General features: G+C 44.2%; 1 protein-coding gene across 2 annotated transcripts; it reads right to left on the bottom strand.

Moving 5' to 3' along the window:
- Nucleotides 1-12,968: 12,968 nt before the first annotated feature.
- On the bottom strand, nucleotides 12,969-18,272 carry LOC121582605 (uncharacterized protein C2orf81). 2 transcript variants are annotated; one of them, XM_041898530.2, is made up of 4 exons: nucleotides 18,176-18,272; nucleotides 17,517-17,784; nucleotides 16,311-16,520; nucleotides 12,969-15,835 (listed from the first exon to the last, which is right to left on the bottom strand). In XM_041898530.2, the coding sequence occupies exons 2-4, from the start codon at nucleotides 17,763-17,765 to the stop codon at nucleotides 14,741-14,743; spliced, it is 1,554 nt and encodes a 517-aa protein (XP_041754464.1). In that variant the 5' UTR covers nucleotides 17,766-17,784; nucleotides 18,176-18,272; the 3' UTR covers nucleotides 12,969-14,740. The 2 variants fall into 2 exon arrangements, with proteins under 2 accessions (XP_041754464.1, XP_045081327.1); XM_045225392.1 differs by lacking the exon at nucleotides 18,176-18,272 and having other exon boundaries at nucleotides 17,517-17,815.
- Between the last annotated feature and the right edge of the window lie 4,091 nt (nucleotides 18,273-22,363).

The following is a 22,363-nucleotide window of genomic DNA, read 5'->3' as shown; positions in this document are numbered from 1 at the left end:
CGAGTGTCGGGATCGATTGATCTATTGGGCTCACACGTCACCCTCCTCTGGACATCCGGGTATCGGCCGGACAGTGCACTGTCTTAGTGCCAAATATTGGTGGCCCACGTTGGCCAGGGATGTGAGGGTTTATGTTTCCTCCTGCTCGGTGTGCGCCCAGTGTAAGGCGCCTAGACATCTGCCTAGGGGTAAGTTACTGCCCCTGCCCGTTCCACAACGACCATGGTCCCACCTCTCGGTGGATTTTATAACTGACCTTCCCCTCTCTCAAGGGAATACTACACTCCTGGTCGTTGTGGACCGGTTCTCTAAGGCCTGTCGTTTGCTCCCCATGCCGGGTCTTCCTACTGCCCTACAGACCGCCGAAGCACTATTCACTCATGTGTTCCGGCACTACGGGGTGCCCGAGGACATTGTGGCTGACCGGGGTCCCCAATTCACCTCCAGAGTCTGGAGAGCTTTTATGGAGCGGTTGGGGGTCTCGGTGAGCCTCACCTCGGGTTACCACCCGGAGAGTAATGGGCAGGTGGAACGCGTAAACCAGGATGTGGGCAGGTTTCTCAGAACATACTGCCGGGACCGGCCGGAGGAGTGGGCGAGATATGTGCCCTGGGCCGAGATGGCACAGAACTCTCTCCGCCACTCCTCCACCCAACTAACCCCTTTTCAGTGTGTTTTAGGGTACCAGCCGGTTCTGGCACCATGGCATGAGAGCCAGATCGAGGCCCCCGCTGTGGATGAGTGGGTGCGGCGCTCGGAGGAGACGTGGGAACGCTGCACACGTCCATCTGCAGCGTGCCATACGTCGACAGAAGACGAGCGCCGACCTACACCGCAGTGAGGGGGCCTGTGTACGCACCTGGAGATCGAGTCTGGCTCTCTGCCAGAAACCTGCCCCTCCGCCTGCCCTGTCGGAAACTGGGTCGGCGGTTTGTAGGGCCATTTAAAGTCCTGAGAAGGTTGAACGAGGTTTGTTATAGATTACAGTTACCAGTGGAGTATAAGTGTATTAACCCCTCGTTCCATGTGTCCCTTCTCAGGCCGGTGGTGCGGGCCCACTCCAAGAACATGAGATCTTGGAGACTCCTCCGCCCCGTTGGACATCGAGGGGGCACCGGCGTACACCGTGAGATCCATCTTGGATTCTAGACGTCGGAGGGGGGTCTTCAGTATCTAGTGGAGTGGGAGGGGTACGGTCCGGAGGAGCGGTGCTGGGTGCCGAGGAGAGACATTTTGGACCCGTCGCTCCTGACGGAATTCCATCGGGGGTATCCGACGCGCCCTGCGCCGCGGCCCTCCGGGTCGTCCCCAAGGCCGGAGTCGGCGCGCGTCTGGAGCCGCGCGTCAAGGGGGGTACTGTCACGGTTTCGGCCGAGGCTGCCTCTCTCCCTTGTTCGGGCAGGCTTCGGCGTTCGTCGTCTCCGGAATTCTAGCTGCCACCGTTCTATGTTCTGTGTTTCCTGTTTGATTAGTTTTGTCTGTTAGCCACACCTGTTTTGTGTTAGGTCTCATTATGCACCCTATTTAGTTCCCTGTTTGTGTGTATAGTGTTGTGTGTAATTGTCGCTTGTCAGATGGTTGCGTAGCTGTGTTATTTTTCCAGTACGCCAGTATTAGTAGTGTCCTCCTCTGTTTAGGAGAGTTTTGCGCACTGTGTTTTCGTGCGATCGTGTGTTGACGCCTGTGCGCGTCTGTTTGGCCTCCTGCCGTTTGTGGTTTATTTTGCATAGTAAAGTCTTGTTGGACTGTACCTCTGCTTCTGCGCCTGATTCCCCACCACACCATCACTACATCGTTGACACCATGGTGGTGGTGGTGTTATGGTATGGGCAGGAATAAGCTACGGACAATGAACACAATTGCATTTTATCGATGGCAATTTGAATGCACAGAGATATCGTGATGAGATCCTGAGGCCCATTGTCGTGTCATTCATCAACTGCCATCACCTCATGTTTGAGCATGACAATGCACGGCCCCATGTCGCAAGGATCTATACACAATTCCTGGGAGCTGAAAATGTCCCAGTTCTTCCATGGTCTGCATACTCACCAGACATTTCACCCATTGTGCATGTATGGAATGCTCTGGATTGACGTGTACGACAGCGTGTTCCAGTTCCCGCCAATATCCAACAACTTCGCACATTGAAGAGGAGTGGGTCAACATTCCACAGGCCACAATCAACAGCCTGATCAACTCTATGCGAAGGACATGTGTTGCGCTGCATGAGGCAAATGGTGGTCACACCAGATACTGACTGGTTTTCTGATCCACACCCCTATCTTTTTTTAACGTATCTGTGACCAGCAGATGCATATCTGTATTCCCAGTCATGTGAAATCCATAGATTAGGTCCTAATGAACTGTAACTCAGTAAAATCTATGAAATTGTTGCATGTTGCCTTTCTTATTTTTGTTCAGTGTAGTTCTACTGAATTCTATGAACACAGAACTATAATCTAAACTATCCTTATATCTACATGTATATTTTACACATTCATTTTACACATACAGTGCCTTCGGAAAGTATTCAGATCCCTTTACTTTTTCCACATTTTGTTACGTTACAGCCTTATTCTAAAATTGATTAAATTCAAATGTTTCCTTATCAATCTACACACAATACCCTATTATGACAAAAAGAAAACAGGTTTTTTAGAAATGTTAACTAACAAAAAAATAAAATAAAACGTATTTACATAAGTATTCAGACCTTTTGCTATGAGACTCGAAATTGAGCTCAGGTGCATCCTGTTTCCATTGATCATCCTTGAGATGTTTCTACAACTTGATTGGAGTCCACCTGTGGTAAATTCAATTGATTGGACATGATTTGGAAAGGCACACACCTGTCTATATAAGGTCCCACAGTTGACAGTGCATGTCAGAGCAAAAACAAAGCCATGAGATCAAAGGAATTTTCCGTAGAGCTCAGAGACAGGATTGTGTCGAGGCACAGATCTGTGGAAGGGTACCAAAAAATTTCTGCAGCATTGAAGATCCCCAAGTACACAGTGGCCTCCATCATTCTTAAATGGAAGATGTTTGGAACTACCAAGACTCTTCCTAGAGCTGGCCGCCCGGCCAAACTGAGCAATCGGTGGAAAAGGGCCTTGGTCAGGGAGGTGACCAAGAACCCAATGGTCACTCTGACAGAGCTCCAGAGTTCCTCTGTGGAGATGGGAGAACCTTCCAGAAGGACAAGCATATCTGCAGCTCTCCACCAATCAGTCCTTTATGGTAGAGTGGCCAGATGGAAGCCACTCCTCAGTAAAAGGCACGACAGCCAGCTTGGAGTTTGCCAAAAGGCACCTAAAGACTCTCAGACCATGAAAAACAAGATTCTCTGGTCTGATGAAACCAAGATTGAACTCTTTGGCCTGAATGCCAAGCGTCACATCTGGAGGAAACCTGGCACCATTCCTACGGTGGAGCATGGTGGTGGCAGCATGGTGTTGGGATGTTTTTCAGCGGCAGGGACTGGGAGACTAGTCAGGATCGAGGAAAAGATGAATGGAGCAAAGTACAGAGATATCCTTGATGAAAATCTGATCAAGAGCGCTCAGGACCTCAGACTGGGGCGAACGTATACCTTCCAACAGGACAACGACCCTAAGCTCACAGCCAAGACAACGTAGGAGTGGCTTCGGGACAAGTCTCTGAATGTCCTTGTGTGGCCCAGCCAGAGCCCGGACTTGAACCCAATCGAACATCTCTGGAGAGACCTGAAAATAGCTGTGCAGCGACGCTCACCATCCAACCTGACAGAGCTTGAGAGGATCTGCAGAGAAGAATGAGAGAAACTCCCCACATACAGGTGTGCCAAGCTTGTAGCGTCATACCCAAGAAGACTCGAGGCTGTAATCGCTGCCAAAGGTGCTTCAACAAAGTACTGAGTAAAGGGTCTGAATACTTATGTAAATGTATTATTTCCATTGTTCTTTTTATATACATTTCTAAAAACCTAGTTTTTGCTTTGTCATTATGGGGTATTGTGTGTAGATTGATGAGGGAAAAAAACAATTTCATATATTTTTGAATAACGCAGGAACGTAACAAAATGTGGAAAAAGACAAGTGGTCTGAATACTTTCCGAAGGCACTTTATAGCAGACACTGACACTAACCAAACCATACAGTCTGTAGGACTGCATTAACATTACAGGGGCGCTGCAGCATTGCGAGTATGACACTATCATTATAAAATGTGACTGAGATCTTTCAAAGAGCTATGCTGAACAGATGACTAAAATCTTCACAATCACTTTCATGTTCTTTCCCTCAGCTCCGCAGACTTACAGGTGGTGTGCTAGGTTTTTCCACATGTTAACTTCTACCAGATGTGTACCATATGTGCCTGTGTTTCTGGGACCTGAGCCAAATCTAACTTTGGACCACTTTACGGTACACTGTGAGAAAAAGAACCAACATGGTTGACTGCTTCAGGTAAACCTTCAATTGCCTGATTACAAAAGTCAACGTGTTTGTGGTAAATGTCCAACAAACAAACATAAAATAGGTGACTGACTATTTGTTTACCTCTAAATACAGATCCAAAACCATGACGTGTTTGCCTCTACATTTGTTACCAAATTATGAGGTATCCTACTCGAACAAAGCAGTAATGGTTCTATATCGTAACCACAGCCTATACCATATCACACTGTCATGTCGATTGGTTTTCAATACATTTCGTCAGGCATAAGTCAGCTGTGGCCTGCTAGCATGATTTGCTGATAAAGTGTGAAAAGAGGGTAAAAGAGGATATAGTGGATAACACGTAGGCAGGTGTACTGTAGGCCTACATTTCGCGGTCGTCTTGAGGACAGGGAGGGTCAAGAGGAGTTCCTCTGATCTGTTCTTTATTAAAAAGCTCTACCGCCTAGTGCCTGCTTACTCTACTACTGTTGGCTCACATTAACAGACTGGTTAAGAGAAGACACATGAGATCAATATATCACAGCTATTCTCGTAAGAAACCAAGCATTGGCCAACAAACACTGCTCTTAATCTGTTCAAGTTCTGTTCATTCCTTCAATATGAAACAGCAGTGGAAGCTGGCAGATAGAAAATACCAGAAGTATGAAGATATGTGGTCATTTTCCAAGCTGAGGATAAGATGTTCTCGTAAGGTGTTGCGTAAGAGAGAGAAAACAGAAAACAACAGACATAATAAGCGCAAAATCCCATAAATTAGAAAATGGACACTAATGGACCACAGAGTTAACTGAAACTCGCGTCAACTACTGTATTTCATGTCAAATAGGGGGTGCTTACAGTGGGGGAAAAAAGTATTTAGTCAGCCACCAATTGTGCAAGTTCTCCCACTTAAAAAGATGAGAGAGGCCTGTAATTTTCATCATAGGTACACGTCAACTATGACAGACAAAATAAGAAAAAGAAATCCAGAAAATCACATTGTAGGATTTTTAATGAATTTATTTGCAAATTATGGTGGAAAATAAGTTTCTCAATACTTTGTTATATACCCTTTGTTGGCAATGACACAGGTCAAACGTTTTCTGTAAGTCTTCACAAGGTTTTCACACACTGTTGCTGGTATTTTGGCCCATTCCTCCATGCAGATCTCCTCTAGAGCAGTGATGTTTTGGGGGTGTCGCTGGGCAACACAGACTTTCAACTCCCTCCAAAGATTTTCTATGGGTTTGAGATCTGGAGACTGGCTAGGCCACTCCAGGACCTTGAAATGCTTCTTACGAAGCCACTCCTTCGTTGCCCGGGCGGTGTGTTTGGGATCATTGTCATGCTGAAAGACCCAGCCATGTTTCATCTTCAATGCCCTTGCTGATGGAAGGAGGTTTTCACTCAAAATCTCACGATACATGGCCCCATTCATTCTTTCCTTTACACGGATCAGTCGTCCTGGTCCCTTTGCAGAAAAACAGCCCCAAAGCATGATGTTTCCACCCCCATGCTTCATAGTAGGTATGGTGTTCTTTGGATGCAACTCAGCATTCTTTGTCCTCCAAACACGACGAGTTGAGTTTTTACCAAAAAGTTATATTTTGGTTTCATCTGACCATATGACATTCTCCCAATCCTCTTCTGGATCATCCAAATGCACTCTAGTAAACTTCAGACGGGCCTGGACATGTACTGGCTTAAGCAGGGGGACACGTCTGGCACTGCAGGATTTGAGTCCCTGGCGGCGTAGTGTGTTACTGATGGTAGGCTTTGTTACTTTGGTCCCAGCTCTCTGCAGGTCATTCACTAGGTCCCCCCGTGTGGTTCTGGGATTTTTGCTCACCGTTCTTGTGATCATTTTGACCCCACGGGGTGAGGTCTTCCATTTCCTAATAATTGCTCCCACAGTTGATTTCTTCAAACCAAGCTGCTTACCTTTTGCAGATTCAGTCTTCCCAGCCTGGTGCAGGTCTACAATTTTGTTTCTGGTGTCCTTTGACAGCTCTTTGGTCTTGGCCATAGTGGAGTTTGGAGTTTGACTGTTTGAGGTTGTGGACAGGTGTCGTTTATACTGATAACAAGCTCAAACAGGTGCCATTAATACAGGTAACGAGTGGAGGACAGAGGAGCCTCTTAAAGAAGAAGTTACAGGTCTGTGATAGCCAGAAATCTTGCTTGTTTGTAGGTGACCAAATACTTATTTTCCACCATAATTTGCAAATAAATTCATGAAAAATCCTACAATGTGATTTTCTGGATTTTTTGTTCTCAATTTGTCTGTCATAGTTGATGTGTACCTATGATGAAAATTACAGGCCTCTCTCATCTTTTTAAGTGGGAGAACTTGCATAATTGGTGGCTGACTAAATACTTTTTTCCCCCACTGTATATTTGTCTTGTTTCATACGTGTACAAGTGTGGAAATGGAAATGTGTTTTTTGCATACCCCACTCGCCAAGACACCCTCAGAGAGTGGGGTCACAGCCAGGGATCAGCCATTATTGACAGCGACCCTGGGGCAAATAGTGTTAAGTGCCTTGCTCAAGGGCAGATAGACAGATTTTTCACGTAGTCGGCTCTGGGATTTGAACTAGCAACCTTATGGACACTGAAATGTGGTCACTGGATTTCCTCCAAGTTTGTTTGCTGATCTTGAATGATTATTATGCGGTAAGGGCTTACTTTTCAGAGCAATCTACGTGCCTCTACACACCACATACTGCAACTCTTTGTTGAGTGTCCTCACAGTAACTTGAGTTCAGGAAACCACTGACGGTGAAAACTATCCCAGACTATTATCCACCACAAAATGATTTTTTTTTTATCGTAAAATCCTTCCACTCTCTACATTTTCAGAGGGAGACTAAATGTCATCAGTGAAATTCTCTCAGGTCTAGGGAGGCAATATCAATGAGTGATATGGCCAAACCCAGTCAAACTCATTCTGCTGCTTAAACTTCAGAGGTGTGTGTGTGACATTTGGAATTCCTGTATGGCGTGACCTTTGAGGCAGGAGAACAGGAGGAATCACCAAATACATCTGGTGTCAATCATTCTCCATGCAACTAAAATGATCTGATTTATCTAGAGTGAGCTCCAAAGGTATTGGGACAGTGACAAATGCTTTGTTGTTTTGGCTCTGTACTCCAGCACTTTGGATTTGAAATTATACAATGACTATGAGGTTAAAGTGCAGACTGTCAGCTTTTAATTTGAGGGTATATTCATCCATATCGAGTGAACCATTAAGAAATTACAGAACTTTCTGTACATAGTCCACCAATTTTTATGATGAGTGAGAAAGTTACAGATGCACAAATATCATACCCCCAAGACATGCTTACAATTACAGGGACATCATTACAATAACAGAGGAGGTTAGCATTTTTTTGGGGGGGGGTATGATATTTGTGCTTCTGTAACTTTTTCACTCATAATGATTCACAATAAATTCAGGATTATCCGTAATCATGGTAGCATCCACATGAATGTAAAGTGTTTAGAAATATATTATATTCTTATTAACAATAAAAGTGACTTCAAAATGACACAATACATTATTTACCATTAATTTCCAATGGGCACAAAATAATCTGAAACAACCAAACAGCAAATGCATCCAATAAATGTGTCACAAGCTTGATGTAGTCATTGTGTGCTATGAATATGGGACCAAAAACTTTAATACACATATAAGTGAATTTGTCCCAATACTTTTGGTCCCCTAAAATGGGGGGACTATGTACAAAAAGTGCTGTAATTTCTAAACGGTTCACCTGATATGGATCAAAATACCCTCAAATTAAAGCTGACATTCTGCACTTTAACCTCATAGTTATTGTCATTTTCGCCTAAAATGACATACCCAAATCTAACTGCCTGTAGCTCAGGATCTGAGCTACATTTGAAAGGAAACACTTTGAAGTGAAAACATGCGTTTTTTATTATGATTTCTTTATCATCTTTGAAATGCAAGAGAAAGGCCACAATATAATATTGCAGTTTAGGTGCAATTTAGATTTTGGCCACTAGACGTCAGCAGTGTGTGTGCAAAGTTTCAGATTGATCCAGTGAAGCATTGCAATACTGGACTATTTTGTATCAAGTCTGCCCAGAGCCAAAACAACAAGAAATGTGTCACTGTCCCAATACTTTTGGAGCTCACAGTATTGTCAGACAGGTTATTAAAGATAAAGGTTCACCACATCACACTCCTCTGTAATGATGGCTCACAGTAAAAGTGAGAGTGTATAAAAGTGGTTCTATGGAAAGATAGAAAAAACATATAACCATGAGTAAAGGCATACATACAATATATAGGCCCAGTAGACTGTGGAGTGCTTATGAAGCCTATATGAAGCCTTCATAAGATGCACTTAAAATAATGTGGGGCCCACAATCTCTATAATGCTTATACGAAGATATAATGTAAGGGGCAAAACCAAATACACAGGCTATAGAATTACACTTACAGGATAAAGACCCAAATACTGGTAAGTATAATAACTGAAAACATGACTGGAATGTAGTAACTGTGCCACAAGGAAGGCACAGGCAAAATTAGGCTACATGCTACATAAGCCTAAATAAAATACATGGTAGCATGAGGCTACATAAAGGTTGTAAATGTCCATAAACATGCCTATTAACGATACTATGTTTATAAGCAAACAGTATTAACAGAATAATATATATCCTAAACGAGGCATGTGGCACACTGCATAAATGAGCTAGCATGACTGGCTAACATCTTGGCTAGCAAGCTAAAAATAGCATGAGGCACATGGAAAAGGAAAGTCACTTATAAACATGGTAAATAATAACTCGACTGCCTTAGCAACACCCAACCAAAGCAATGACATTTTGGACAGTACTTACAATTAGATGCACACACTAAACACTGGTCAAATACAATAAACATAGGAGCTGGGTTTAGTGAGGTGCTCAGGGAATGGTGTATGGAGCCAGCTTCCTGCAAAAGGTTGAACATACGTATCGTTAAGCTCGTTAGAAAATCCATATGTATATTGTTAGGATCGTAAGAAAAGCCATGCATGAAACATTAAAATAAACATACGTTATGACTATGTTATGACTATGAGTGAACATTTACACGTTAAATTCTTACTTTACGTCTCCCTTTACTCGGTTACAGATCTTTTTTATGCGTACAAACTTTTGTCAGTAGTGTGGCATCTGCAAAGGACATGAACCAAATGTAGGTAGTCGAAGTTTGCTAGTCAATCAATCAACTCTAGCCCAGACGTTAGAGTTGCTTTGCAGCTTCTGGTTTCATTTCCAAAATAAAAGTCTAGAGTTGTTTTTGAACTTCATTCAATAACGACATTATACCAGTAGATGACGTAGTATAGGCTTGGGCCTTCATTAAATGACTTCTGTGAGAATGATAAAGACACAGAAGAGCCTTGTCTAGAATAACCGCCTGAGTTGCAAAATAGAAAGTAAATATGATTTAGGCTAGGCCTATTCCTACATCTAAATATGCCATGCTGTTGTGTGTTATTTAATGGCCATGTGGGGCTATTGTGGGGATCATGTAACCTAACGAATCACACTTTTTCCAGTATTTGGGAACACGGACTGTAGGTCTTATATTAGGCATTTTGACTGTTGTATTAGTGAATTCCACTCTGCATGTAGGCTTGTTATAGCCATTTGCATTGCACAACCCCATCACGCAGAGGCTACAGTGCCTTGCAAAAGTATTCATGCCCCTTGGCGTTTTTCCTGTTTTGTTGCATTATAACCTATAATTTAAATGGATTTTTTATTTGGATTTCATGTAATGGACATACACAAAATAGTCCAAATTGGTGAAGTGAAATTAAAAAAATAACTTGTTTCATAAAATTCTAAAAAATAAATAACGGAAAAGTGGTGCGTGCATATGTATTCACCCCCTTTGCTATGAAGCCCCTAAATAAGATCTGGTGCAACCAATTACCTTCAGAAGTCACATAATTAGTTAAATAAAGTCCACCTGTGTGCAATCTAAGTGTCACATGATCTCAGTATATATATACACCTGTTCTGAAAGGTCCCAGAGTCTGCAACACCACTAAGCAAGAGGCACCACCAAGCAAGCGGCACCATGAAGACCAAGGAGCTCTCCAAACAGGTCAGGGACAAAGTTGTTGAGAAGTACAGATCAGGATTGGTTTATAAAAAAATATCAGAAACTTTGAACATCCCACGGAGCACCATTAAATCCATTATTAAAAATTTTTAAGAATATGGCACCACATTAAACCTGCCAAGAGAGGGACGCCCACCAAAACTCACGGGCCAGGCAAAGAGGGCATTAATCAGAGAGGCAACAAAGAGACCAAAGATAACCCTGAAGGAGCTGCAAAGCTCCACAGCGGAGATTGGCATATCTGTCCATAGGACCACTTTAAGCCGTACACTCCACAGAGCTGGGCGCTACGGAAGAGTGGCCAGAAAAAAGCCATTGCTTAAAGAAAAAAATAAGCAAACACGTTTGGTGTTCGCCAAAAGGCATGCGGGAGACTCCCCAAACATATGGAAGAAGGTACTCTGGTCAGATGAGACTAAAATTGAGCTTTTTGGCCATCAAGGAAAACGTTATGTCTGGTGCAAACCCAACACCTCTCATCACCCCGAGAACACCATCCCCACAGTGAAGCATGGTGGTGGCAGCATCATGCTGTGGGGATGTTTTTCATCGGCAGGGACTGGGAAACTGGTCAGAATTGAAGGAATGATGGATGGCGCTAAATACAGGGAAATTCTTGAGGGAAACCTGTTTCAGTCTTCAAGAGATTTGAGACTGGGACGGAGGTTCACCTTCCAGCAGGACAATGACCCTAAGCATACTGCTAAAGCAACACTCGAGTGGTTTAAGGGGAAATATTTAAATGTCTTGGAATGGCCTAGTCAAAGCCAATTGAGAATCTGTGGCATGACTTAAAGATTGCTGTACCCCAGCGGAACCCATCCAACTTGAAGGAGCTGGAGCAGTTTTGCCTTGAAGAATGGGCAAAAATCCCAGTAGCTAGATGTGCCAAGCTTATAGAGACATACCCCAAGAGACTTGCAGCTGTAATTGCTGCAAAAGGTGGCTCTACAAGGTATTGACTTTGGGGGGGGGGTGAATAGTTATGCACGCTCAAGTTTTCTGTTTTTTTGTCTTATTTCTTGTTTGTTTCACAATATAAAATATTTTGCATCTTCAAAGTGGTAGGCATGTTGTGTAAATCAAATGATACAAACCCCCCAAAAAATCCATTTTAATTCCAGGTTGTAAGGCAACAAAATAGGAAAAATGCCAAGGGGGGTGAATACTTTCGCAAGCCACTGTATATCCATATCAATAAATTAGACAAAACAAAATATTGATTAAGTCTTGGCTATAACCTGTCCTGAGCAAAATAGCCAAGGGGACCCAAATGGTCAAGACTATCTATGGCCTATTCTTATTGGCAGATCTGTTTTCCCTATCAACCACTGCATATGCTTCTTCAACTATTTTGTTGAACATTTCTTTTAAATTCATATAAATCATGTCAAATGATTTTAAATTCATATTAACCCCTCCTACAGAATATGCTTAGGATTTTTTTTGGTGATGAAATAAATATCAAAATATTCTATAAAAAAAATATTTTGAGTGGCAAAGACTCCAGTGGTCATACATCATTCATAGATTCCCCAAACATCTATTGTTATTATATATTTTATTATTCCTGGTATATACTACTGATTATGATTGCAGACAGAGCCCAGAGAATGGGATGGTGCTATATTGAATTAGTCATATTTTGATAAGGTGCATGCATGGGGATGTCCACATCACCCAGAGATATGCCCATGCTGTACAGATACACCTTGCGGACTGAAACATCACTGTTGTAGGCATAATACAGCTAGTGCTATCTAGACTCGCGCTGACAAACAAATCCATTACATTAGCTACCTAAATGTGAAGTAAACTCAACTGAGGAGTAATAGAGAATGGAAACTTGAAAACGTGCAGGATACCTCTTTCCGGTTTCCCTGACTTCTGTATATTTTATACTGCGTTATGCTTGTTCGTGTAGCACTCCTCACAGGTCGTTTGGAGTATGTTTTTTTTGTTGGTGAGATGAAACTGCCAAAACTCTGAAAGGTATTATTGTATGTCAGAATTGCAAGACAAGATCTGTTAGTCCGTAATCGTATGTAATGGTGTTTGTATGTTCACGCATGGCTTTTCTTACGTCCCTAACAATTTACATATGGATTTTCTTACGATCCTAACGATACGTACCTTCAACCTTTTGGCAGGTATCTGGCTCCATAATGGTGAACTATGATTGGCTGGTAAAAGTGAAGTGACTAGGAGGTACCAATACGATGAGAAATAAGGGGTGTTGGGCAAATACAACAAACTACTAGAAAAGGGGTGCTGAAACTGCTTAATCAGAGCTGGCCACTGTGGGTAGGAGGTAATGCAATGTTACTAAATCCCAAAGGGAAGAGAGACTTCTGAAAGGATAATAAAACATTATAAGGCAAGTCTGACCATGCATTATAGCTGCATTATACCTGCAGGCTATAAGTAAAGTGTAACCAAACTTTAATCTCATCTTATTGTTAGCGTGGTGTTACATGAAACGTAATCAATATAGTTAAGTACATTCATATTTTTTATACACAATGAGCTGAAAACTTAGTTAAGATGGATGACTGTGACTGTAGTCAAGCTAAGAACCCAGCAGTAGAACTGAAGCTGTAATCATCACCATGGCTTTCATGTTGTGTGGAGCACTGTGAGAGCCAGAATATGCAGTAAATCATCACACATGGTATTTAACGTTTTACCAGGCATATCAAATCCTCTTACTGGATGGGGATTGTGTCGTTTAAAAGAAAATATATACTGCTCGTATAAAAGTCAGAAAAATTACTGATACACAAAACCCTGACCAATGCACCGCCCACAACTTTGCCTATTTGGGATAATATTATTATGATCAGTTTCTCTTAGCCAAACTAGTCATGAAATAGTATGTTACTCTACTATGTATGCATAAGGCTCATCCACAAACAGGCTATTTTCCAATGGGTTATACAGTATTTGCATGAAAAGCTCCACATCTATGAGTATATGAGCTATTTTCTCAATATGTACCAGCTTTTAAAGAAGTGCTCTGAAACTGAATACACAACCTATAAGCACTTTGTGACAAGGGCTGTAAAAAGGGCTTTAAAAATAAATACATTTGATTCGATTTTGATTTGAGAGCACATGTCAATCAGCAGTGGGGCCCCTTAGCGAGGGCCCTCTGATGCCTATGTCCAACTCTTATTATGCTTGCAATGTTAGCCAGAACATACAGAACCATATACATAATACATCAATATCATACATAAATTATCAAAAATATAAGTAATATATAGTAAAAGTAAGATGTTTATGTTGAGGGGCCACATACGGTCCCTGGTGTGCTGGTCTGTAAACTATTCATGCATATAGTGCAAAATTAGCTGGGGGATATTTTAGTATTGCTTGCTGTAAAAACAGTAAAACAGTGCCCTTATCACTATGCAGGAACTCATCAACACAGAATAATTGCCTTAAAGGGATACTAGTCATAGATGTTTTTTTAAATACTCTTCTCAACAGTTGATAACACTCAGTTATCGGTGGTGAGAATGAATGTCATTGCAAAATATAAAATATGTCAAAAATAAAGTACGTGTATGAAGCGTTGAGCTAGACCTGAACAATGGTGAATAATGTATTTTCCTTGGTCATCTGTTGTCATGTCACAGTCTTGGTTCAATGTTACAGAAATGTTACAATATGATCCACACTGCCATCATGTGGTCAAGTATTGAACTGCATTAACATCGAACCTCAGGACATCTATGAACAAGGCAAAACTGAAAACAAACAGCTGATCAGTAACAATCATGTAACAATATAACTATGTAAAATGTTGTTACGTAACTATGTAACAATGTAACAATACATGGGGGGAAGGGGTTCAAATTCATCTGACAAAACATGGGAGCACTGTCTCACAGAAGAAAACCATCAAAATAAATACACAAACTCAAATGCAGTCCCTGATTTAAATAGGTTTAGATGCTAGGTGGCCTTTCTCAAACAACCACAACATTTGGAAGAGGGCTTATACATGCTGGAATTGCTGAAATTAAACTTAGAATGGAAAATGCAATTCACATCTTCCATTAATTAAATAAAAGCAAATCAGCACCTATTCATCAAATGACAGTACATTAGGCTGCAGTGTGATTGAAACTGCAGTGGTTCCTATCTCTCCTCATGCCCAATGTTTAACAGTGGTGGCAGTGACTCGAGGGCTCCGCCCCCCCACCACCTGATCCAGGGACCACAACATGGCCGGGAGGCTGCTTCTGATGGGAATCAGCTCAGGCAGACGGGAAACCCAGGACGGCTTGTTCTCCCCAGTCCCACATACTGGGTCCCCAATTGCCACTCCTGGCACCAGCTCAATGGTATCCAGATCGAGGCCAGTGGAGAGCGGAGTGTAGCCCACAGTCGAGCCCCTTGGCTGGGTACCGCCTCGGAGCACGTGCCTCTGTATCTGGACACCATGGTGGAGACTCTTCCTCCGGGTCTTGCTGGGTAAAGCCTGGTGGGTGTGGGCAGTCAGGGGTGTGATGGTGGCTCGGCGTGCCATGCTGTGATGGTCCTGGTTGGGCCGGAGGAGGGCGGTGAGCCCCCCTGTTCTCTCCTTGGAGCGGTGTGAGGGCTGAGGCTCCAGGACCTCCACCTCGGGCCAGACGTGGTGTTGCGGTAGTCTAGCGGGGTCCAGTCTCCTAGGGACTGGGACCTCTCGTGGTCTACGCCCCCGAAGTTGGGGTACAGAGAGGTGCTGGAACTGCTGGGTTGGTCCACTAGGGGTGAACAAGGGTTTGTAGGTCTTCAGAGGTGGTGGTAGGGCCTTGTGTGTGCATGGTTGGGTCTGGGACTGTTTCCTCCTCCAGGCTTTATAGGTGGCTACAGTGAGGAAAGGTGAGGGTTGGACTTCCTCTGGTTCTATCTTCTCTGCCTTTTCTGGCTCCTCAGGTTCAGTTGAATCCACTATTATTTGTTGTGGTAGGACTGTTCTCTCTCTGTCTGGAGGCTCTGGCTTTGTAGGTGACTGGAACTTGCTGTCCTGTCTACTGGGAGGCTGGGGCTTGCTGTCCTGTCTACTGGGAGACTGGGGCTTGCTGTCCTGTCTGCTGGGAAACTGGGGCTTGCTCTCCTGTCTACTGGGAGACTGGGGCCTGCATTCCTGTCTACTGGGAGACTGGGGCTTGCTGTCCTGTCTACTGGAAGACTGGGGCTTGCTCTGGGTATCTGAGTCCCATGGATCAGCTGACTCTGCCAGGTGAAAATCCAGCAACTTCTGCAGAGACACAAAAACACATCAGGTATTAGTGTGTATCATCATGTATCATGCGTGTGATGTTGCAAGCATGCTTGTGACATACAGTACCAGTCAAAAGTTTGGACACACCTACACATTCCAGGGTTTTTCTTTATTTGTACTATTTTCTACATTGTAGAATAATCGTGAAGACATCAAAACTATGAAATAACACATATGGAATCATCTAGTAACCAAAAAATTGTGCAAAGCTGTCATCAAGGCAAAGGGTAGCTATTTTAATAATCTCAAATATAAAATATACTTTGATTTGTTTAACACTTTTTGGGATAGTACATGATTCCATATGTGTTATTTCATAGTTTTGATGTCTTCACTATTATTCTACAATGTAGAAAATAGTAAAAAAATAAAGAAAAACCCTGGAATGAGTAGGTGTGTCCAAACTTTTGACTGGTACTTTACATATGTGTGTTTATGCATCAATTGTTACCTGCAAAAGGGGTGTGTGTGAGCTCACACTGGTGTACCGGACAGGAACACAGCCCTCGGCCCATGAGTCGCTCTTACAGGGTTCAGGCTCTGTGTCCTCCCCCCACAAGGGGGCACTCTCTGGCCCCTCACCCTCATCCCTTGCCAGGAACAGCCAGTCAGCCATCTGCACCAGGCTTTCATAGGCCCAGGACGCTGTGAACGGCACCAGCTGGACAGAGACTCAGAGAGAGAGACAGAGACAGAAGGAGAGAGAGAGAATCATTTGTTTGAGATGTCAGGCACATGTAAGTTGGTGTTTCGACTGGTTAGGGGCATAGAAAGGTCCTTCCAAATGACACCCTATTCCCTAAATTATAAAAAATAAAAAATAAACAAATTGAAAATAGACTGTTAAATCACCAGGAATTTAGCAAAAAATATATTCCCACAAATAAAAAAAGAAACATACAGGTTACTGCCTAGATAATGGAAACACTTGAGGAAATGAGGAATATGAAGTATATTGAAAGTGGGTGCTTCCACACAGGTGTGGTTCCTGAGTTAATTAAGCAGTTAACATCCCATCATGCTTAGGATCATGTATACAAATTCTGGGTAGGCCATTATTTGGGACATTATTTTCGCTACCATGGCTTGCCCCCATAGGATGACCATGCCCCCATCCAAAGGGAACGAGTGGTCACTGAATGGTTTGATGAGCATGAAAACGATGTAAACCATATCCCATGGCTGTCTCCATCACCAGATCTCAACCCAATTGAACTCTTATGGGAGATTCTGGAGCAGTGCCTGAGACAGCGCTCTTTCCACCACCATCAACAAAACACCAGATTATGGAATTTCTTGTGGAAGAATGGTGTCGCACCCCTCCAATAGAGTTCCAGACACTTGTAGAATCTATGCCAAGGAGCATTGAAGCTGTTCTGGCTCGTGGTGGCCCAACACCCTATTAAGACACTTTATGTTGGTGTTTCCTTTATTTTGGCAGTTCCCTTTAGGTGATCATGTCTCAATGTAATCAGGGTATAGAATTATTGTTATTTTCAAATACTGTACAATCTCTTTTTGGGCTTAGTTCTAGTCAATTTGCAGTGTAGAAATTATTACAATTATGTTCCGGCTCCGACAAAAATCGTACCGCGGCTGAATCTAGTTGCCTACACCTGCCCTCAATAGTGCACCACTGTCAGTGACAGCTACACACCTGTTTTTGCAGGTACACCTGATAGCACCTGTCCATCACTGCAGCCTCCAGCTCTCCCATGATCTCCGCCACCACCTCCTCCCCATTGTCCTGTGTTGTCATGGTGACCCAAGCGGCTTCCGTGAGGCGACCTGGGACGATGTCCACCGTCTCCACATTCTGGACCGAGGGAGGGCGAGGAAGAGCGGGTGCCGGAACCAAGATGGCAGCACGACTCTTATCGCGAGATTTGGCCGCTGAGCGTGACATGATACCGAGGAGATGTTTTCTGCAGATGAATATTGATATTTATCAATTTGATACATACCGGTAGGTAATTCACTGAAGGATCTGAATTATTTATCACGAATTTGACAGTGGCACAATGTGTTAAATGTGTAATAATGTCTAACATATCCACCCGGGGAGGAAACGGTTTGAGATTCTTTGAAAAGCACTATATAAGTTGAATAAATTAGAATTACAATAATAATAATAATATTATTATTATTGACTTCATCGAGATTGTTTATGTTGTGAGTGGTATCCTCCTATGAGCATTGAAGCATCTACAGTAGGGCTGTAGATGCTTTAATGGTGAATGTCTTCTTGAGAAATTGCCAAAACAATTCAACATGCATGATGTGCCAGTGTCACAAAATTCTTTGAAGAACGCTCACCTCAAGAAAGTTCCATGAAATTCTTATTTCTAGAACCCCATACTCGATACTTTTCTGTCTTGCCTCCGCAATATTGTTTCCTTCATGTCCGTGGCGCTTGCGGTTGCTGAGCAACAGGCGTCTCTCCTGCAATATGACGTGGCAATTATTAACCAGAGCAATTCTACTAATAATAATGAAAATGTATTCAACTTTTATAACGCTATTTATTACATAAATAAGTTTAATACGCTTTAAACATAGCCAAAAAAACAAGCAATGTTTTAAATGGAAGGTCATGAGAGGGTCAGGAAAGTTAATGTCTTACATTTAAGGCATTTAGCACACCCTCTTATCCAGAGCGACTTACAGTTAGTGAGTGCATACATTATAAAAAAAAAAAATCATACTGGCCCCCATGGGAATCGAACCCACAACCCTGGCGTTGCAAACGCCATGCTCTACCAACTGAGCTAAATCCCTGCCGGACATTCCCTCCCCTACCCTGGAACATGCTGGGCCAATTGTGCGCCGCCCCATGGGTCTCCCGGTCGCGGCCGGCTACGACAGAGCCTGGATTCAAACCAGGATCTCTGTGCCACTCGGGAGAGTGTCTTGAGTGGTCATCAGAGGAAGGAGGTCAAAGGGGGAAAGCAAGCAAAGATGGTCGCTGAAACAAGCCAGGGGCAGGCAGGCAGCATGGTGTCTAGCTGTCCTTGCCATCTGTGTGGCTTCTCCATAGTAGGACTCAGATGAAGTTAGAGCTCAGCCACTTTTGAGGGGTGATACAGGCCAAATATAATCCTAGGCAAATCAAATCAATTTTTATTTGTCACATACACGTGCTTAGCAGATGCTTGTGCTTCTAGCTCCGACAGTGCAGTAATAACTAACAAGTAATATCTAACAATTTCACAACATATACCCAATACACACAAATCTAAGTAAGGAATGGAATTTAAGAATATATACATATATGGACAAGCAATGACAGAGCGGCATGGACTAAGATACAGTAGAATATTATAGAATACAGTATATACATACGAGATGAGTAATGCAAGATATGTAAACATTATTAAAGTGACTAGTGTTCCATTTCATAAAGTGTCCAGTGATTTCAATAGGCAGTAGCAGCCTCTAATGTGCTAGTGATGGCTATTTAACAGTCTGATGGCATTGAGATAGAAGCTGTTTTTCATTATCTCGGTCCAAGCTTTGATGCACCTGTACTGACCTTGCCTTCTGGATGATAGCGGGGTGAACAGGCAGTGGCTCGGGTGGTTGATGTCCTTGATGATCTTTTTGGCCTTCCTGTGACATCGGGTGCTGTAGGTGTCCTGGAGGGCGGCTAGTTTGCCCCCGGTAATGCGTTCGGCAGACCGCACCACCCTCTGGAGAGCCCTGTGGTTGCGGCCAGTACAGTTGCCGTACCAGGCGGTGATACAGCCAGACAGGATGCTCTCAATTGTGCATCTGTAAAAGTTTGTGAGGGTTTTAGGTGCCAAGCCAAATGTCTTCAGCCTCCTGAGGTTGAAGAGGCTCTGTTGCGCCTTCTTCACCACACTGTCTCCGTGGGTGGACCATTTCAGTTTGTCAGTGATGTGTACGCCAAGGAACCTGAAGCTTTTCACCTTCTCCACTGCGGTCCCGTCGATGTGGATATGGGGGTGCACCCTCTGCTGTTTCCTGAAGTCCACGATCATCTTTGTTTTGTTGACGTTGAGTGAGAGGTTATTTTCCTGGCACCACACTCCCAGAGCCCTCACCTCCTCCCTGTAGGCTGTCTCGTCATTGTTGGTAATCAAGCCTACTACTGTTGTGTCGTCTGCAAACTTGATGATTGAGTTGGAGGCGTGCTTGGCCACACAGTCATGGGTGAACAGGGAGTACAGGAGGGGGCTGAGCACGCTCCCTTGTGGGGCCCCAGTGTTGAGGATCAGCGAAGTGGAAATGTTGTTTCCTACCTTCACCACCTGGGTGCGACCCGTCAGGAAGTTCAGACCCAGGGCCTCGAGCTTAATGATGAGCTTGGAGGGTACTATGTTGTTGAATGCGGTGGCACTGTGTTATCCTCAAAGCGGGCGAAGAAGGTGTTTAGCTTGTCTGGAAGCGAGACGTTGGTGTCGGCGATATGGCTGGTTTTCCTTTTGTAGTCCGTGATTGTCTGTAGACCCTGCCACATACGTCTCGTGTCTGAGCCGTTGAATTGCGACTCCACTTTGTCTCTATACTGATGTTTTGCCAGTTGAATTGCCTTGTAGAGTGAGTAGCTACACTGTTTGTATTCTGCCATATTCCCAGTCCCCTTGCCATGGTTAAATGCGATGGTTTGCGCTTTCAGTCTTGAGCGAATGCTGCCATCTATGCACGGTTTCTGGTTAGGGTAGGTTTTAATAGTCACAGTGGGCACAACATCTCCTATACACTTCCTGATAAACTCAGTCACCGTTTCAGTGTATTCGTCTAAATTATTTTCGCAAGCTACCTGGAACATATCCCAGTCCGCGTGATCAAAACAATCTTGAAGCGTAGATTCCGATTGGTCAGACCAGCATTGAATAGTCCTTAGCACGGGTACTTCCTGTTTGAGTTTATGCCTATGGGAAGGGAGGAGCAAAATGGAGTCGTGGTCAGATTGCCGAAAGGAGGGCGGGGGAGGGCCTTATAACCATCCCGGAAGTTTGAATAACAATGGTCGAGGATTTTAGCAGCCCGAGTACAACAGTCGATATGTTGATAGAACTTCGGCAGCCTAGTCCTCAAATTTGCTTTGTTAAAATCCCCGCCTACAATAAATGCAGCCTCAGGATATGTGGTTTCCAGTTTGAATAAAGTCCAGTGAAGTTCTTTTCTCTCCAAAACTCTTGAGCGTGCCGTCTTTAGCCAACTCTCTTGCTATCTCTCTCAGAATGACCTTCTTGATCCAAACCAGTCAGGTTTCAAGACTGGTCATTCAACTGAGACTGCTCTTCTCTGTGTCATGGAGGCTCTCCGCACTGCTAAAGCTAACTCTCTCTCCTCTGCTCTTGTCCTCCTCTCCACCCTCTCCGAGTTGGGCATCTCCGGCGCGGCTCACTCTTGGATTGCGTCCTACCTGACCGGTCGCTCCTACCAAGTGGCATGGCGAGAATCTGTCTCCGCACCACGTGCTCTCACCACTGGTGTCCCCCAGGGCTCAGTTCTAGGCCCTCTCCTATTCTCGTTATACACCAAGTCACTTGGCTCTGTCATATCCTCACATGGCCTCTCCTATCATTGCTACGCAGACGACACACAACTTATCTTCTCCTTTCCCCCTTCTGATAACCAGGTGGCGAATCGCATCTCTGCATGTCTGGCAGACATATCAGTGTGGATGACGGATCAGCACCTCAAGCTGAACCTCGGCAAGACGGAGCTGCTCTTCCTCCCGGGGAAGGACTGCCCGTTCCATGATCTCGCCATCACGGTTGACAACTCCGTTGTGTCCTCCTCCCAGAGTGCGAAGAGCCTTGGCGTGACCCTGGACAACACCCTGTCGCTCTCCGCTAACATCAAGGCTCTACAACATTCGGAGAGTACGACTCTGCCTTACACAGGAAGCGGCACAGGTCCTAATCCAGGCACTTGTCATCTCCCGTCTGGATTACTGCAACTCGCTGTTGGCTGGGCTCCCTGCCTGTGCCATTAAACCTCTACAACTCATCCAGAATGCCGCAGCCCATCTGGTGTTCAACCTTCCCAAGTTCTCTCACATCACCCCGCTCCTCCACACACTCCTCTGGCTTCCAGTTGAAGCTCGCATCTGCTACAAGACCATGGTGCTTGCCTACGGAGCTGTGAGGGGAACGGCACCTCCGTACCTTCAGGCTCTGATCAGTCCCTACACCCAAATGAGGGCATCGCGTTCATCCACCTCTGGCCTGCTGGTCCCCCTACCTCTGCGGAAGCATAGTTCCCGCTCAGCCCAGTCAAAACTGTTCGCTGCTCTGGCACCCCAATGGTGGAACAAGCTCCCTCACGACACCAGGACAGCGGAGTCACTCACCACCTTCCGGAGACACTTGAAACCCCACCTCTTTAAGGAATACCTGAGATAGGATAAAGTAATCCTTCTACACCCCGTACCCCACCCCAAAGAAAGAAATAAAGGAAACATATTGTAAAGTGGTTATCCCACTGGCTATAAGGTGAATGCACCAATTTGTAAGTCGCTCTGGATAAGAG

This window comes from Coregonus clupeaformis, chromosome 15 (genome assembly GCF_020615455.1).
Source record: "Coregonus clupeaformis isolate EN_2021a chromosome 15, ASM2061545v1, whole genome shotgun sequence".
Lineage (NCBI taxonomy): Eukaryota > Metazoa > Chordata > Actinopteri > Salmoniformes > Salmonidae > Coregonus > Coregonus clupeaformis.
The sequence above is the reverse complement of the archived record's forward strand: the minus strand, read 5'-3'. Positions and strand labels throughout refer to the sequence as shown.

What these genes read in the sequence shown, in the direction of transcription:
- LOC121582605 (XM_041898530.2), bottom strand. Translation starts at nt 17,765, where the DNA reads ATGTCACGCTCAGCGGCCAAATCTCGCGATAAGAGTCGTGCTGCCATC. An exon ending in AGGTGTACCTGCAAAAACAG is followed by an intron (nt 16,521 to 17,516) that starts GTGTGTAGCTGT and finishes GTCTCTGTCCAG; the next exon opens with CTGGTGCCGTTCACAGCGTC. An exon ending in CACACACACCCCTTTTGCAG is followed by an intron (nt 15,836 to 16,310) that starts GTAACAATTGAT and finishes GTGTCTCTGCAG; the next exon opens with AAGTTGCTGGATTTTCACCT.